This window comes from Myripristis murdjan, chromosome 4 (assembly GCF_902150065.1).
Source record: "Myripristis murdjan chromosome 4, fMyrMur1.1, whole genome shotgun sequence".
Lineage (NCBI taxonomy): Eukaryota > Metazoa > Chordata > Actinopteri > Holocentriformes > Holocentridae > Myripristis > Myripristis murdjan.
This window is the reverse complement of record NC_043983.1, coordinates 32,735,937-32,755,396: the sequence shown is the minus strand read 5'-3', so window position 1 is coordinate 32,755,396 and position 19,460 is coordinate 32,735,937. Positions and strand designations below refer to the sequence as shown.

Here is a 19,460-nt window from a genome sequence, read left to right as displayed (position 1 = left end):
TATTGAAACTGCAGTAGGTGGGGATTTTTTTGGTTCCAAAACCGAATTTGGGCCAAGAATTGAGTTTCGAAAGCCAGAAAACTCAGCAGCTGGCAAAGTAATCATCCAGTCATTGGTATTGACCAACAACCGCATCAATGCCTGTGGATGTATTATGCTCATTTGGGGCTTTGGGAGGATAAAAATTGCCCCCTTTTAGCGGAAATGGTAAATTGAGTTGGTTTGGGGCCTGATGATTTTAAATGATGCAGTAGTTTGGTCCCACACCATTTGAGCCGTTGCAGCCGGCTACACCGAGCACATTAGAGCAGTACATCCCAGCTAACTCTGCAAACCCCAGTGTTGCACTTCAGATAATGTTTAATAATGTCGAAATGTAACCGTTCCTCTGTTTTAATTATATTTCCAACAACGCCACACCGGCACATGCTGCTCTCCGATATGTAAGCAGGCCCGAGGAGATGTAAGTTTGATGAGTGGCTCTGATTAGCGAGTTGAGGGGTTTGAGGTGCCGTTGCATTGTGGTTTGTGAGATGTGAGAGCGCACATGAAAGCGTCGACTCTCCGGAGTTGTCAGCGCCATCAGGGCTCCTGCCGTGCCACAGAGCTGCTGGCAGACAATAGTAATGGTATGTGGGGGGTGGGGGGGGACGCCGCCGCTCCGCCGCTCCGTGTTCTCCCCGCCCTCCTCACACTGCACACCTAATGACACGTCAAAGATGTTCGGAAATCATCTCCAAAGTTTCTGCCAGCGCTCCTGTAATTGTTCAACTTTCAGACTGAACGTTGAAAGTGCATTTTCAGTCACTGTGTGGAAAAATCAAAAGCTTTCGTGAATCATATTTTCTTTTTTTTCCTTTTTTTTTTAGTTTTCTGTTTCTTTTTTTGTTGTTTTTTGGGGGGGGTTCTGGCTGTCAAGTGCATTTAGAATACCCTGCGGCAAATAAACACTAAAATCTCAGAGGGATGGTGGTGCTTGTTCAATCTTCCCAGTGCAGGTTTTTGCGTACATTTATCTGCATGGATGGCAGCATCGAACAGATTCATGTTCCTGTGGATTTTATATGTAGAATGGAGGGAAATCAGGGGAAAGTACAGCCTGACCAGCGCTCTTCCCCTGTAATCTGCTTGCGTGCTGAAGCAGAAGCGAGTGGTTTTAATGGCTCTGAGTGCCAGGACTCGCAGCGCTCCATCTCAGCACTGAGGCCCTGATGGCAAATCAGTGGAGTTGTGAAGACTGGGCAGACCTTTTCTTCCAGGTGCATGGATTTCAGTAATAACCTGAAATCAACAGAAAACGTCAGAGCCTGATGTAAATACCCAACCAGGGAATATTTGTATGGAGAACAAAAGTTTTTTTGGGGGGGTTTTTTTATGCTGTTGTGCCAAAATTCATGTTGTCATGTTGTCAGAAAATGAGACAAACAGATTAAGGTACAACTTGCAGAATCCACTCATATTTGTCATTTGAGACAAAAAGATCACAAAGTTCAGTCTCCCTTCACCGCAAAAAAATCTCTAGTCGGTGTTAAAATATAGTTTCTCTTGAAAATATGTGAAGAATTTGCCAGTGAGATTAGATAATCCCATTTGTTTGCAATGCAGTTTCACTGGTTTCAGGAATTTTTTCTGGGAACAAGCAGAGAAATGTTGAACCAAGGCACAATCAGGCACTAGGATCAGGGAAACAACACCTGATTCAAGAGAAACAAGTCGCTTAGCGCTGATTTATAGTCAGTGTCTATTTTTTTTTTTTTTAACCATAAGATGTTAGCACTGAAGATGAGACTGAAAGACTTGTTCAGGTGGAGATTTTAACTTTCGGTAGACTTCTTTGTAATCCCATGATTCTTGTTGTTGTTTTTGTACCATTTGCAAAGCCAGTGACAGGAAAACCATCCAGAAAACTGACATGATTTATTGCTTGTTGTGAAGTGAGGGCAACGGCACACCACGGCAGGTGAAACCAAATTCATAGGGGAAAAAAAATAATTTTGGCACAACACCCGATCTACCTCACAAAATTTTGTGTTTAATGACTTGTGTTAGCATTTTGAACCTCTCTAGATTTTTCGTTTCTTTTTTCTTTTTTTTTTTTTTTTTTTGTTTTGTTTTAATGTGTTTGGTATTGGGCACTGGCAGCCGTGGAGTGCAGTGAGAAGTGGCTCACAAGGCCATTCAAGGCCACTGAATGGTTAATTGTCCAAGCTGTGCTGTGGATGGGCCGGAGCCCAGCAGCTCACCTCGAGCAGAGTTGGCAGGCCTGCTGATGTAGTAGTTATTGTTTGGCTCGGGCTGATGCAGACAAATGGCAGGAAAATGATGCCTGAGCCCGGTGCCTTTTGTCAGAGAATGTGCTCTGCATTTGCAAGAGGCACAAACATATTACTCTGATTGATTGTGACTAATTAGGAAAGCAGCTTTGATGTGCACTACAACCTTGCAACGTACTTCTGTCAGAGACCAGCCACACACACACACACACACACACACACCCCGACACAGAGGTTAGAGTAAGTGTCAGTGTGTGCTGCGGAATATGATTACTCACATGGCCTTTGCCCCAAAGTAGCTTTCAGTCACTTAGTCATTTCGGCTAATGGGTTTCAGAGCAATCTTTATCACGCACGCTCGGCCGCTCCTGCCACGCCGGAAGGATTTGAGGAGGCAGTTTCTTCCTCTTGGCTTAAGATCCTCCCTGAGGCGGTGGGTGCCGAGCCTCCGGGACCGTCCGGATGCTCCTGCGGTGGCTTGATAGCGGCGCACTTAACCAGTGACCTCCAAGCTCACATTCACAGCTTTTTGCATGGAAGAGCCTCTTTATTAGGACATTTGCATTCATCAGTCAGTTTGATCTCTATCAAATGTTGTTGCCTTGCTAAATTATTGCTGAAGTACAAGTAAAAACGCCATTGTAGATGTACTATTGCAGATTTTTTTTTTTTACATGCAGCTCTAATAGGATGGCAGAATTTCTTCTCATTGGAAAAGTTAGATATTACAAAGTAAAGTGCACAATAAAGACAGATTCTTGGTTTCTTTTTGTTGACTTGACTTCCTTACAGACGGCTTCACAACCGACTGCTTTCCACTAGTCCAGTTTGCAATGTTTACGGAAAGCTGACAGATTTTGACCTTGTAATGTGTGGAATTTAAAGTGCAGCACTCAAGCAAAAACACACTGATGAAAAATGTGAAACGACTGAAACGACTTTACACAAACTCAGAAAAGTGAAATTACACAAAACGGTTAAGTAAAATTTCTCAGTTACTTCCTTCTTTTAATACATATCATTTGGTCAGCGCAGTTAGCTTTAAAATGGGTGCCTCCAGAGGGAATGGCACAACTAATCCAAGCTATTTTAGTGACAAATTACAGGAAGACATAATTTAATCTGACAAAATATACAGAAAACATAGAAAGCACAATAGATACATACATTAAATAAAAAAGGAAAATAAAATGCATGCCTGACACAGTGAAAGGAGCTGCTGAGCTTGTTTATGCATTCAGAGCACTGCAAAAACTCAAAATCTTACCAAGATTATTTGTCTTATTTCAAGTCAAAAATGTCTTATTCCTAGTCAAAATATCTCATTACACTTAAAATAAGACATGATCACCTCAGAAGTAAATTGTTTTTAGACAATTGTCTCTTGTTTCAAGTGAAAATTTGCTGAAACAAGTGAAAATTTGCTTGTTTCATTGGCAAAATTTGTTTCTTGTTTCTAGCTAATTTTCACTTATTTCAAGTGAATTTTCACTTTTTCCACTGGCAAATTTTGCCAATGAAACAAACAAATTTTCACTTGTTTCAAGTGAATTTTCACTTGAAACAAGGTGATCATGTCTTATTTTAAGTGTAATGAGATATTTTGACTAGAAATAAGGCATTTTTGACTTGAAATAAGACAAATAATCTTGGTAAGATTTTGCGTTTTTGCAGTGAGGAAATCCATCAGATCTTTGTGCCTTTAATTTCTCTCTTTACTCGACACGGGGCCCAGAGATCAGCTGTCAATCAAACAGTGCGGCGCTCACCGGCCGTGTTTCCGCCGGTGAGCCTCAGGATGGTGCCGAGCGGCCCGCCACCACTCTCTTTAACCCTGGTGTCTCTCCTCAGGTGTCGCCCGATGACCGCGTGAGCTCTTAGCCAATCAGCAGCAGCGTCAGGACCAGAGGAGAGAGCGCCAACCGCCAGATCATGGACCGCACTTCCAGATGGGTGTCGCCCCGCGCCGTGGGAGCCCTGCACCTCCTGCTGCTAGCCAGACTGGTGCTGCCGTCCCACACCGAAAGTGAGTATCACCCCGAAATGGTGCAATTTTTTTTTTTCCACAAAACTCTCAAATCTCTGCCGGAACTAATCTGCTAATCTGCAGGAAACAGGTAAGAGCTGTTTTAATTTCACGCCGGCCACAGAGGCGGCTTGTGGGACTTTGGTTTGTTGCATGGAAAGTTTGTATCGCCAAAAAAACAAAAACAAAAAAACAAACAAACAAAAAAAAAAAAAAAAAAAAAAGTTTCAGGATGCTGACTGTACACTTTCAAAGGTACAGTTAATTTGACTTTAATACAATATAATATGTCTAATATGTCCTATAACTGTATGTTCAACAAGCATTCCTACTGTAATATTACACAATGCAGGTGACCTCACCCATTCACATTCACATATTTCTTTATTATTTTTATATTATTATTTTTATTTTTATTTATGGTTTATTTGAGAGGGACTAATACAATGTACATAGACACACACCTGTCCCTAGAGGGGCTTTTGCCAAAAAAAAAAAAAAAAAAAGAGTAAAGTAAAAAAAGTTTTTAAAAAAGTATTCAAGCTGGTGAGTACATGAGGAAAATACAGATTTATGCACGCACACTTATGGGACTTAGCATGACCTCACAATATTTAAACTGAGGTTAAAAAAAAAAAACACCAAATACAACTGCAAAGTGTATTCATGCAGTTTTACACCAGCTGTTTACACCGAGCACCACATTAGCTGAAACTCAGTGGGATTTTTCCTCCAATTGCGATATTCCCAGTATGCACCAGTAAAAAAAAATATAAATACACTTAATTAACCTTATCCTGTAAACATGGTTAGTGAATTTGACATGCAGTTTCTTTTCAGCAGATTTGTTTGAACTCTTTAAGCATGTCTAATTTATAGCTTTTCTGCAGGGTATAAATAAATAAATGAATACATACATACATACCGGTAATAGATTTTATGTGTCAATATCATGTGTGTTGACATACTGTGCATATATAAAGAGGTAAAGAAGGCAGCAGTTAAATTAATATTCAGCTATTCGACGCAGGAAAATGCATGTGTTGTATAGCTGACGTGCACGTTTGCAGGTTTTTTGAAGTGTTCGCTCCTGTGAGGGTGTCGGGAGCGAAATAAAACGAATAAAAGCCAACCTGCAGACACAGTTTCAGTCCGCTCGGATGAAGGGATCCTGTTCCTCTCGGTGGCCCCGTGACGTCTGGCCCTCGGAGGGGAGACGCTCTCGCTCCTCCCGGGGGGTTTGGAGGCTCGGGGCGGCTCCCCTCAGGGCCGACTCACACCGACAGACAAATCAGTATCCATTTGTATCAGCAGCGTTTGGAAAATAACGGACTAAATATAAAATCAAATGGCATTTTTAAGTCATACGCCACAAGCCGCGGGTCAGTTCATTTATATTTAAATACGGGCAGAGCGTCGCCCCAAAAGTGCTGCACAGAGACAGAATGAAAACAAGCTTAAACAAATCAGAACATTAAAATCAAAACAAGTTGCACGACATCAAATAAGAATGAAGACGCTGGATCAGAATAAAACTTAAAAATTTAGCCATAAAAATTGAGATTAAAAACAAAATCCATGACAGAATCCAATTCACTTAATCACTCAGGCTGCAGATGATTGATCCGCCGCTTCCCTTCCTGTCCCGTTTTTGTGTTTACCACCGTACATTTATATCCAGCCAATTAACCAAAAAGTAGGCTGCACTGGAGAAATTAGAGTTATTAGTCAGAATTATAATCATAGCCTGCAAACACCAAGCAGGACGGCAGCATGCAGCTCCCGTTATGAGTATTGATTCAGACAGACGGGGGTCGTGGCCGGGTTTGGAGACTAACAAATTAGCTGCATGCGCCGAGCAGACGATGGCTAATGTAATTATGTTGTTTTGGTTCTCCCATGAGAGTGCCAACGAGGCAAGTCAGCCCGGGATAATGAGCACAATCTGAAAATTGGGAAGGGCAAAGGGTCCCAGACATGGAGGAGGTCTGTTTGGAAAATGTGACTCCATGTGATCCTGCGAGGTTGGCGTTTTCTCCGGTTGTCAGCGTGCATGCTGGTGGATCGACGTGTGGCGTTGAGAAGCCATAAATACAAACTGCCAGGTTGATGCATTTGCAGAGCTGTTACAGTGTCATTATTATCAATATATTACCAATACATCTCTGATTGAGGGAAGCTAACTCCTATACACTGCAAAAAGTCAAAATCTTACCAAGATTATTTGTCTTATTTCAAGTAAAAATGTCTTATTTCTAGTCAAAATATCTCATTACACTTAAAATAAGACATGATCAGCTCAGAAATTACTTGTCTTTAGACAATTTTCACTTGTTTCAACTTGTTTCAAGTGAAAATTTACTTGAAACAAGTGAAAATTAGCTTGAAACAAGAAACAAATTTTGCCAATGGAACAAGCAAATTTAATAAATAAATAAAATAAGACAAATAATCTTGGTAAGATTTTGACTTTTTGCAGTGATATGCACCTGCCAGCTCCCAGAACAGGTGTATTATTCATAACATGAGCTCAATTCAATTTTCACACTGCAAAAAAAACAAAAATCCACCCTAACAAGTCATTCAGTCTCATCTTCAGGGTTAAAATCTGTTTTTTTTTTGGTCAAACCGATTTGTTCCCAAAATCTTCCTTGAATTAAATGTCATTTTCTTGATACTAGTGGGCTGATCTGCCTTATTACGCCTCGTTTCAACGCGATGTGCTGGTTTATGGAAGGGAGAGAGTCTGTCTCTGCGGAGCCTCGCCGCTCTCACGGCTCTGATACGAGCCGAGCCAGCCGGCGCCGCACCTCAAAGGGAAACCTTGACATTTTGGATTTGACTCTGTTGTCTTTCCCTCGCCAGGCGACGGTTGCAAAATGGAGAACAGTTTCAGCATTTGCACTTCAGAGAGCTGGAAAATCAGCCGTTGCTGCTGCTGAAAACTGTTTCTCATTCAAACCAATGGATGGAAAAATCTCAGTTTTAACAGGTTGTTCGGCCTCATTTTCAGTGTTAAATTCTTGTTTTTCTTCTTATAAGGTAAAAAAAAAAATCTGCCAGTGGGATGAGATAATCCTACTTGTGTCATTTTCATGATCCTGTGGGCTGCTCTGCCTCATTCTCCCTTGTTTCGACATACACTATATTACCAAAAGTATTCGCTCACCCATTCAAATGATCAGAATCAGGTGTCCTAATCACTTGGCCTGGCCACAGGTGTATAAAATCAAGCACTCAGGCATGCAGACTGTGAAACAAGACATTTGAGAAAGAATGGGCCGCTCTCAGGAGCTCAGTGAATTCCAGCGTGGAACTGTCATAGGATGCCACCTGTGCAACAAATCCAGTCGTGAAATTTCCTCGCTCCTAAATATTCCACAGTCAACTGTCAGCTCTATTATGACAAAATGGAAGCGTTTGGGAACAACAGCAACTCAGCCACGAAGTGGTAGGCCACGTAAAGTGACGGAGAGGGGTCAGCGGATGCTGAAGCGCATAGTGCAAAGAGGTCGCCGACTTTCTGCACAGTCAATTGCTACAGAGCTACAAACTTCATGTGACCTTCAGATTAGCCCAAGTACAGTACGCAGAGAGCTTCATGGAATGGGTTTCCATGGCCGAGCAGCTGCAGCCAAGCCACACATCACCAAGTGCAATGCAAAGCGTCGGATGCAATGGTGTAAAGCACGCCGCCACTGGCCTCTAGAGCAGTGGAGACGCGTTCTCTGGAGTGATGAATCACGCTTTTCCATCTGGCAATCTGATGGACGAGTCTGGGTTTGGAGGTTGCCAGGAGAACGGTACATTTCAGACTGCATTGTGCCGACTGTGAAATTTGGTGGAGGAGGAATTATGGTGTGGGGTTGTTTTTCAGGAGCTGGGCTTGGTCCCTTAGTTCCAGTGAAAGGAACTTTGATTGCTTCAGGATACCAAAACATTTTGGACAATTCCATGCTCCCAACCTTGTGGGAACAGTTTGGAGCGGGCCCCTTCCTCTTCCAACATGACTGTGCACCAGTGCACAAAGCAAGGTCCATAAAGACATGGATGACAGAGTCTGGTGTGGATGAACTTGACTGACCTGCACAGAGTCCTGACCTGAACCCGATAGAACACCTTTGGGATGAATTAGAGCGGAGACTGAGAGCCAGGCCTTCTCGACCAACATCAGTGTGTGACCTCACCAATGCGCTTTTGGAAGAATGGTCAAAAATTCCTATAAACACTCTCCTCAACCTTGTGGACAGTCTTCCCAGAAGAGTTGAAGCTGTAATAGCTGCAAAAGGTGGACCGACATCATATTGAACTCTATGGGTTAGGAATGGGATGGCACTTCAGTTCATAGTATGAGTAAAGGCAGGTGAGCGAATACTTTTGGTAATATAGTGTATTTATACGTGTAAAAGTCCTGAGAACAAGTGAAACTGTGGGATTCTCTCATCTCATCCCACTGGCAGACTAATCAATTTGTTGAGCTGTTTTCCATCTTATTTGGCTTTATTTTGTCACTGCATCGTGTTATATTACAGTCCCTTATTGTGCATCTCTGATCATGGTGTTGAAGTGTGCCACGGTGAAAAAAACAAAAACAAAAAAAAAAACGGGGGGAGAAGTTAATTTTTAATTTCCTGCTGCAGCATCAGTGATTAGAGAAAGTTGTGTTGAGGAAGGTTTTCGGTATGTAGGCCAGAGCGGGGCAGGGCTTCCCCTCAAAGCCATGCAGGAAGCCGACGGAGGGCAATGTTTCTGATCAACAAGTTCATTACCGTCACCGGCCTGCTTTATGGCTGCCATAAACACTTTGTGTAATTTCCCAGAGAGGAAAGTCAAATTCATCGGGGGGCTGCGTAAGCAATTATCTTTTACCACGAACGCTCCTCAAACGCTGAAATATTTTTATGAAGCTCTGGTGCAAATGGCCCGTCTCTCCGCGGCCGTGTGGTGTAAAAAGCATGAGCAGGCAGTGTGATGTTGCGCCTGTGTGGCCCGGCGGCACGCGAACATGCCAGCCGCGACCCCCCCCCCCCCGGGACCCCCTCCTTTATTAGAGAGAGCGCTTTACCTTCGTCACATCTCTGCATCTCGTCCTCACTGGATGATGCTGTGGAAGAGGGAGGGCTTCTCCCCGGCCGGGTGCCGCCTCAACGCGCAGCATCCTGCTTTGACTTTTCTGCAGCGGCTGCAACGATGGCGTCTGATCATGAGCCGTGCTGAGCCGACTCTCAGGTCGCTCTGCGGGGGGACGTTTGTGTCTTCCCAGGAAAAGAAACAGGGGAATCTCATGTGTTACACACACACTTAAATATTAGGTTTTACAGAGTTTATTTCAAGTTAAGAGTTTCAAGAAATAGGAATTTAGTGCAACAGATGACTGGAAAAGTGTCGTGAAGGAGATTCATGTCATGGAGAGAGTGACTTTCTCTCTCAGATTATTCAAACACAGGAGTGCAGATTATGATGGAGTGTGTGTATGAGAATAAGAATAAGAACAAGAATAAGAATAAGAACAAGAATAAGAAGATATACAACCATCCTGGATCAGATCTGCTCTGTTGATTGTGTTTGGATATAATTTGTTCTTTTTGTACCTTCATTACTGTTTTATACTGCATTATTCCTATATTATTATTATTGTTTAACATGAATATGATTGATTTTTGTGTCATTATTATTATCATTTGATACTTTGACATTATTTGCGTGTCGGACAGAATCAAAAATCAAAAACTATTGGCTGCATGTCAAACACGTCCTCACTTCATTTTCCTTATAATCAAGCATAAACAAAATTACAGCAGATATTATATATTTTGTGTAAGTGGAGTTGATTGTATTAATTTGAAGATAACAAAAAAATTCTTTCTTTTTTCTTTATTTTTTTGTGTTTGCCTTCGCTGCCACGTCTGAGCTGACGCACCTCATGACAAGTTTCAAATATGACTGGGAGATTAATTCAATTAATTAGGACAGTATGTTCAGCTGACGAACTAAATTTGCCCTATCAATTTAATTAAGAGCGCCAAAGGCTTGTGAATTCTTAAACAGCCGAGGATGGCTGGGATCAATAAACGAACAGCAACAAGCCGAGCGACGCTGCCGCCCAGAATGAAGGTTATTATGGAGGAGAGGCATCAAATGGAAGTGCAATTCAAGTTTAATAGGCAAAACGGAGCAACAAGTCACAATAATAACCCTAACTCAGAGAGCACAATGAGGTGTGTGTGTGTGTGTGTGTGTGTGTGTGTGAGGAACAAGCGATCAAACGCCAACTTGGCAAATGCTCTTGGGGAGAAGAGAGCTGTACAGAGGAGGTCAGTCGAATAAATGGCACAACACCAAATTTCATTGGCCAATAAACAAAAAATGCAGGATTTTTTTTTTTTTTGTCTTCACTGATTTAATCCACATCTGCTTCGTTTGCTCTGAGTCTGCTCGGCCGTGCGTGGGAGTCTCTCGGGTCGGCGGTGCGGCGCTCCTGGACTGCAGCCAGGCGTCTGGTCTGCAGCCTTCCAGGAACCCGACGGAGGGATTCAGCATCCAGAGTTTGTCGACGGGGATCATGGCGTCCGCTCTGGTTCTGCAGGTCACACACACCTGTACCACCGTCGCTTTCAGTTTTGCCCTTTTGCAGACACCATCGATCGGTTTAGATCCGTTTTGATCAGGAAATCTGCAGAAACTCCGAAGATCACGCTGAACAGCTGTTTATGTAGCTTTAGATCAGCGCTGAGATCAGAATTCCTCAAAATTTCCGAACCAACCTGCAATGGCGTTGCATTCAGTGTCAACTCAGGAAAAAAAATGACTAAACACCAACAGGATGATCTAACGCTGCATTTTCCTCCAAATACATAAACATCCTCAGCCGTGATTCACTTCCTACAGCGCCATTAACAAAAAACACAACTTGTTTTCTGTCTTTTTTTTCCCCAACTTTTAATTCCAGCCTGCATCTTTCAGTCTTTCACAGCTCATTTTTTTCATAACTTTACAAGCTCTGAGGAGAAATGAAAGTAAAGTCAAGACTTCTTTCAGCAGTGGCTGTAGTCTCCACTGTGTGAGTCCTGTTTGAAAAGGACGGTTTCACATGCAAAGCAAAGGAGTCCACGCTGATCTTCATCCCTCTACTGCTACATAACGGTGGCAAATGCAATCTTTTTGGAGGAAATATTGGACAACTTTTCGGGATTGTTGTCCTCAGCAATAATAATGTCATCCTAAATGTGCAGGAGCATGAGACGGGCACCATCGATAATCAGCGCCCAGCTCAGGCAAATCTTCCAGGGTTGAGCGTCGTTAGCTGGGTTTCCATCCGCCATGTTTTGTATATTTTAATCATATCTTGAAAATTTGTCCCTCGCTGCCTCGCCTCTGCACAGAATACACACTCAGATGATGCTGGTTTCACAAATCGGCGGTCTGTATTAACAGTTATTGCGGCTCTTTGACGATGCATGAACCGGCTGGTGGTTCCTGTTAGGTGATCCACGACACACACACACACACACACACACACACACCTGCTCAGCTCACAGCTCAGCGTAATATCGTGTTTGTTGTCTGACAGAGGGATCGCTCCCCGGCGTGTTTGCATCTCCCGGTTAGCGCATTAACTCTTTGTAAAAGGAAAAAAACATCTGAAACGAGCGTGAAAACTTCAAAATGTGCATGAAAATACGCTGATGGTAACACGGCAGTTGAGGCGCCGTCCTCAAATTTTGTCTGATTTTGGAATTTGGCCCGTGATGCCACCAAGAAGGACACCGGATTAGAGTTCTCATCGGGCCTGAAAATTAAGACCCTACCCTAACCGGGCCCGACCGGGCCAGCCCGAGGCCCGACCCTACCCTACTAATTAGCCAAACTTTAGGCCCGACAGCCTGATAAAGCCCGAAAAAAAAAGAAAGTAGAGGAAAAAAAAAAAAAGATCGCCAAATTCGGCATTATTTAGCAGCGCCGGTGGCTCAAATTCTAGTAGCAGTGAGAAAACGGACATAATAGTTGGTGTTGGTGCCAGGTTTATTATTGATAGTCACTTTATGAATGGGGAGCACATGTCGACTCACCTCAGTAGTGAAATCAGCTGGTTTGAGAGCGGGTTTTTTTTTTTTTTTTTTTTTTGAATGAGCTGGAGAGAGGGGGGGTGAGCGGGGGAGGCTCACATTTTGCTGACCGCATTGCCAATGATTTTAAATGTTGTTTGGTTCACAGTTTTTAACAATAAAGGTTTGAAATGCAGCATCAGGTCATTGCTTTATTGAGTCAAGCAGGTAAAATCCCCTCGTCTCAGCCCCTCGGCGATATCAAAGTGTTTGTTGTTAGTCGCCTAATAGTTGGTGAAAGGCAGCTTCACATGTTCAGTTGTTCATAAAACATGCTAAGTTAGTAAAGTTACTGGAGTTCTGCACAAAATGGTTTAATTTAGCACTAGACTGTTATCCCCGTTCTTCTCTCTCTCTCTCCTTCTGCTTCATGCCTGCGTCATTTAGATTTCGTCCTTCAACGGCGACAGTAAAACACAGAACCAGAACCCGAAGCCCGACCCTACCCGACCAGTTCACATACATTTTAGGCCCGACCCTACCTGAAAATGTCGGGTAGGGTCGGGTTCGGGCAGAATTTGAGAACTCAACACTGGACGGCCGTTTGATTTGACTCTGACGGGCTCAGACGCCCCCTGCTGGATGTGAAAAGCGCGTTCTTTGAGAGATGATTATGTTTTTTTCACCGTCGCCGCTCGGAGCCGCGGCCGCTCTCCAACCAGACGCTTCAGGGATCGGACGGGAGCTTGTTTCCAGTCTCTCCTCCTTCCTGAGCCTTCAAGCCGATCGGCAGCAGCCCTGTTTGTCTTGGGCGAAGGCTCCTGCCGCCCCTCTCATGGACAGCACACAACTTTTTTCTTATTCAGCTCGTGGACGTCTTTGTGTTTGCAGCTGCACAGGGTCACGTACAACACATCACCGCTCGCAGAATAGAATCTGTTTATGATTTTTATTTTTTCTCTCCTCTTTTCCTTTCTCCTTCCAACTTTCAAGCAGCGTGTGGGCTCTGCTCCCATACTTGTGTGGGAGGCAATTTTGAGGGTCATGAACAAGGAGCAGGAGAGAACAATGTTTTATTTATAAGAACAAACACGAGCGGCAGCAGCGTCTTTCCAAATGGAAGTTTGGATTTTATTGAATCCTCGCACACACACACACACACACACACACACACTGGATGGTTTTTGTTACTTGATTATGAGCGAAGGAGGTAAAGTTGTCCGTATATTAAATACCCTGATCAGCCAGACACTTACTCGACAAATGCCTCCGTGTGCGAAAGAGAAATTCAATGCAATTCAGCTCAAAATGAGACCCAGCAGAAAACGTGACACTGGAAAGAAAAGAAAAAGCTGAAGGAAAATTCCACTCTCACACATTTTCTCATTGTTAAATATATCGGTTTGTGTTGCAAGCTATTTTTTTTTATTTTATTTATTTTGGTGCACACACTTTTCTCCAACATGAGGCTGAGTCTCAGGGCGTTGCTATTGGCTTTGCTCCGTCTATGCTGACAGAACGCAGCTGATAAGAGTGTAAATTGATCGGTTCACTTGGAAAGTGCAGCTTTATCTTGATTAGGCGCCCGGCTCCCTCGGACGGAGATGTTTTGACGTATGGATTAAAACCACAAAGCGTAATTGCAGTACAGCATTTTTAATAAATTCGCTGAATAATTTATTGTCGGCTCCCAGAATGCTCGACTGACTTGTTGGTACGCGACGATCAGGAGCGACGGCCGGCGTCAGCTGCAGCGCGACATCCGGCGATTGATTTTCAGCGGCTCTGAAACGTGCAGAGAGTCCTCGGGTTTTTCTGGCTGCTGCATTTCCATTTCAAAGTTTCATTTAAGTCAGAATTGATCTCGAAATGAAAAGTAGGATTTGAATTTGCTGAAAGCGTGCACGGGCACACGATGCAAAAATGTGAATCCTTGTGTGCTCGTGGCATTGGGTTTTTCTGTGTGTGTGTGTGTGTGTGTGTATGTGTGTACACATGTAATGTACTGTAAGTAAGTGTGTATTGATTTCTCCCTGTAGACATGCACACCTGTGCTTGTGCACTAATACATCATGCAGGCTTCCCACACTGTCACATGGAAAATCCTCCGACTGAAGAGACTCATTGAAGTTTATTTTTCTATTTTACATAATGAAAATAATGTGAATGGAAAACAAATATTAAGTTTGGTGAATAAATAGCTCTTTTTTTTTTTTTTAAATTGAGGCTGACTAAATGAGACGTGTTCCAGTAATTTGTTAAAACCCCTGGCGTTTCCTGTCTGCGTGGACTTTTCAAAGTTCCTGCTCACGTCTGCATGATGTCATTTATTTTGTCCTCAAAGCAGCAAAGTGTGGCTCCGATGTGCCGCGGACAAACCGAGGCTTTTAGGTTTCCTTCCATCAGGCTGCAGCTGCAAAAGTCTCACCCAGAAGCTCACCTGTCTCGCAGACACAGAAACGCTCTCAGTTTAATCAATGCTGTTCTCTGCAGGGACGTCTGTCACACGGCCGTCGCACCAGGCTGCTCCCTCTATTTACAGTTCAAGTCGATTTATTTTCTACCTGCACACTCATGCATCATTTAAATCCTCCTAAATAGGCCGGTAAAGCATTTAAACAGCAGTGGCTTTGGTTTATTTTCTCTATTAAACACACAGTAGCAGGAAGTGACCCCTGCATGGCTGCATGGCGAAGCGAGGCAAGTTTAATTTTAATGCACGTTTCTCACACCAGGGAAATTCAGAGTGCTTTGCATCGGGTGGAAGAAGGCGTTTAATAATAAAGAGTGAAAGGAAAGTGAAGCAGCAGAAAATGTTGCACAAGGCGGTGGAGAGTGAAAACACACCACGGTCACTGGCTGCAGCGAGTGCAGTGCAGTCTTTTGTCCACCGGGGGCAGTGATGAGCACTTTCTAAACAGAGTAAGTGGCGGTCAGTGAGGCTAAATGCTATATAATGATCAATACATTTGATCCCAAATATTGATCAGTAACTGGACTGTTACTGTCATTTTTATAATGAAGATAGAATTATAAGTCAACCTGAAAGTCATGATTGTAAAATTATGGATATTTCAGCAGATTTCCACGAGCATCGAGGCTCTGTGCTGTTGACCAGGGGAAAAAAAAAAAAAAGAAAAAAAAACTTCTTCATCTAAACTTCTTAACCAGCATCTGCTCATTTTCAAAAATGCACAGTAAAGTTTTCAGACTAAATGTGCGGATATCCTTATTTCTACTTTAATGACGCACAGTAAAAAAAAACCAAAATGTTATAATTTAGATGATTTTCTGGAAAAATTCCAATTGTTCGCTGTTCATTTGACTCAATTTAACCCAGTTTTAGCGCTCTGTGTCGCCCCCTGGAGGTGGAAAAGACATCTTCCTTCCCGTGACGTGTGTGTGTGTGTGTGTGTGTGTAAAGTGTGTAAGTCTCAGAGTGTGTGGACCTTCACGTTGGGCCTGTTCAGACTGTTCAGAGGCTTTGAGGTGTGTTTTTGGAAACCTTGCCGTCTCTGTCCTTCCTCTCGGCACGGTGCAGCGCCGAGCCAAGGACTTTCCTCTTGTTGTGTTCAGGTTTTGCACCATGAGAGCACTCTGCAGAGGCTCGTGCACAAACACACCGCTTTGGTTTAAAGGTGACGACAGACCAACGCTGAATGGCAGCTCGCCCTTGGGACATTAATGGCCTGAGAGCATAATAAAATAAAAACTACTTTACAAAATATGAGTGAATTCAGTCTAGAAAATGCATCATAGACATCATCAAGTTCTCTTTTTTTTTTTTATGACAATCACTTTTTATGCAACTCACCCACAAGTCACTTTAAATGTTCACTGAAACTTTGCCCAAACACACGTTAGCTGCAGTAGATTACAATTAATATCATATCAGTCAGATTATGGTGGAAATCAAGAGTCCAGGACAAAAAGTAAATAACAACAGCAGACGTAAATCTCTGTCTTATCAAGTGATTTAGTCTCATATTTATTGTCAAAATCAGTTGTTTTTTTTTTTTTTAACCAAGTGAAAAAAAATCTGCCAGTGGGATGAGTTAATCCCTTGTCTTTCCATGGCAGCTTCACTTTTTTCCAGATTTTTTTCTAGAAACACTGCAAAAACGCAAAATCTTACCAAGATTATTTGTCTTATTTCAAGTCAAAAATGTCTTATTCCTAGTCAAAATATCTAATTACACTTAAAATAAGACATGATCACCTCAGAAGTAAATTGTTTTTAGACAATTTTCACTTGTTTCAAGTAAAAATTCACTTGAAACAAGTGAAAATTTGCTTGTTTCATTGGCAAAATTTGCAAGTGGAAAAAGTGAAAATTCACTTGAAATAAGTGAAAATTAGCTAGAAACAAGAAACAAATTTTGCCAATGAAACAAGCAAATTTTCACTTGAAACAAGAGACAATTGTCTAAAAACAATTTACTTCTGCGGTGATCATGTCTTATTTTAAGTGTAATGAGATATTTTGACTAGTAATAAGACATTTTTGACTTGAAATAAGACAAATAATCTTGGTAAGATTTTGAGTTTTTGCAGTGAACAAATATAAATGTGTTGAAACAAGGGAGAATAAGGCGGCTCAGCCCACCGGAATCAAGAAAATGCCAATTAAATCAAGAAAATTCTGGAAAGACGTTGTTTAGTGTTGGAAACAAGTGGGATCATCTCATATTATCTCTGATTTATTATCTTGTTTGAAGAAAAAACAAGATTTTAACACCAAAAATGAGGCTGAATCACCTGTTAAGATGGGGATTTTTTTTGCAGTGTAGATCGCCCTTAGCCATCGTGCTAGCTTGCCGCTAGCGGGTGTCCATTGGTTTGAATGAGAAACAGTTTACAGCTGATTTTCCAGCTCTCTGAAGTGCAAATGCTGAAACTGTTCTCCATTTTGCGACCGTCGCCTGGCGAAGGAAAGACAACAGAGTCAAATCCAAAATGTCAAGGTTTCCCTTTGAGGTGCGGCGCCGGCCGGCTCGGCTCGTTCCCGCCGCGTATCAGAGCCGTGAGAGCGGCGAGGCCCCTCGGAGACGCTCTCTCCCTTCCCCCCCTGCAGTCGTGTGTGTATCGTCCTCCCCGGCTGGTGTCTTCGCCGTGGCACAGCCGAGGGAACTCACCGACGAACACGGCTGACAATTCCTGCTGACAGGCCTGTCAGGGAGCGGCGCAGGGGAACGGCAGGATTTTAAGTATTAGAGGGCAGAGGGATTGTGCCGTGGAACTAAATGAGCAACGTTTGCGCTTTCCTCCATCCATCAAAGCGGCATCACTTGATATCCCTCATAAACGCCCAGTTTCTCTGTTTATGTGCTCACACACACAGACACACACACAGGTCGCCCGCTCGCCCGTGGGATCGAGTCTGTATCGACGGGACCTGCAGGATCTTTTACCGCTCGATGCAACAGCTTTTATTTACAGAGCACATTTGCATGCGCGCTAATAATAATTCACTTATTCTAAGACTGAAAGGCAGCAGTCTGACTATGAAAGCTGTCATTACTGCCTCATTATTTTAATCACATCAAGGGTCATAATCAGTGTAATCAGAACCCGGGGGAGATACCTGGATTTTGGCTAAATCATCGGACTCATTTGGGCATGTACACACATTCTCTGGTTTAATTCGGTGTTCAGAATGCAGGCATGCATCAGAGAGGTTATGGAGAGCTTAAACAATGGAAAACCAGCATCTTCGCCCATCAGCTAACATTTTAAATACCAGAACTCGCTCTGAGGTGCTCTGTAAATTCAAAACGGCAAAAACTAACATACACTGAAGAAATCCCGAAGAAATTAGAAATTGATTATCAAAGGAATCACATGAACTTTTGCAGAAATCGCTTTATTGCAAGCCATATAAAATGATTAAACCCAACTATTAGTCCAGTCAGATGTTTAGAGTGCATGTAAATGTGGTTTTACTGTTAGAAAACGCTTTTCAATTGAAATGTTGCCGGCGTCACGTGAGAGAGGGAGCGTGGTTAACATGCAGTGTGTTTTACTAATATGGATTACTTTCCATTCAGTTCAACGGTTTGCTTTTCTCCTGTTTGCTGAGAATGAAGTTGGCAGCGTAATAACAGGCCGTGCCACTTTGTGAATGCAACGCGAGGCGTAATGAGGGCATTTCACTCTGTATATATTAGCATTGATGGCTTGTGTTTTATTCCAGCTGTAGGCAAACTGTATTGACCTCTGCACAACTAAATTGATTCTTTTTTCCCCCCTCTCTCTCTGTGTGTGTGTGTGTGTGTGTGTGTGTCTAAGTCTTGTTATTGAGTTTGCTTAAGTAACCCTGCACTCCTCCCCTCTGTCACAGTCCACGTCAGGAAGAGATTTTCTGTTTGCCTCTTTATTTCTGCGAGCGATATTTCCGAGCTGCCGCCTGGGTGTCCGGACGAGGGGCGGCAGGTTGTTTTCGTGTCACTTTGACTGATCAGAGGTTGATTTGCGTGGCTGCTCCCCTCTCAACTCCGCCGCCCTAATGAGACTCTCCCGGAGGAGAAGAGACTTTGCGGGAAACTTTTGTCGTTTGTCATCGTGGATTGCCTCTGAATGCGGCTCTCTTCCGCCTCACACAACACCGGACTGCCTGGCTGCGTGCCTGGACGCCATTAAATTCTCGACTGCAAATGAGAAAAAGGGCCCGGAAGACGAGGAACGCCACGCTGGATGACAATGAGACGTGAAAGTGTTGGTTGTAAAGCGGCGGGTTTTAAGAGCAGGCGCGGTGTCGTGACCCGGGAAGAGGGACAAGTCGCGGCTGGTCGTTTTTCTGTGGCGTTCGCTCGCCGCAGGGATTTTCCACCTGCTGCCTCTTCCTCCAAGGCAGGCTGACGTGCGTGAGAACATACATGAAGCATGCGTCATAAAACGACTCATAAAATCACGGATTAAAGTAAAACTCAGTATTTAAAGGAGCAATAGCACGTTTTTTTTACAGCACAACATGCACAACATGACCACAATATACACAGCAAAAAAAAAAAAATCTCCATGTTGGTCTTAAATGCAGCAAAGTCTTTCTTCACACGAGCTAAAAAAAATTGATTTTTTGCTCATTTCAGGAATTTTTCTGCAAGCATGAATAAATAT

The 19,460-nt window shown here is 43.1% G+C and overlaps 1 protein-coding gene across 5 annotated transcripts in view; it reads left to right on the top strand.

Annotated features, from left to right (window-relative positions):
* ptprfa (protein tyrosine phosphatase receptor type Fa) overlaps positions 1 to 19,460 on the top strand; it is a 424,230-nt gene that overhangs the window by 131,034 nt on the left and 273,736 nt on the right. For all 5 annotated transcript variants that reach the window (XM_030049234.1, XM_030049233.1, XM_030049237.1 and 2 more), the window contains one exon: positions 4,125 to 4,299. In XM_030049234.1, the coding sequence (XP_029905094.1) occupies positions 4,206 to 4,299 (94 nt within the window). In that variant the 5' untranslated portion in view covers positions 4,125 to 4,205. The remainder of the gene's footprint in view (positions 1 to 4,124; positions 4,300 to 19,460) is intronic.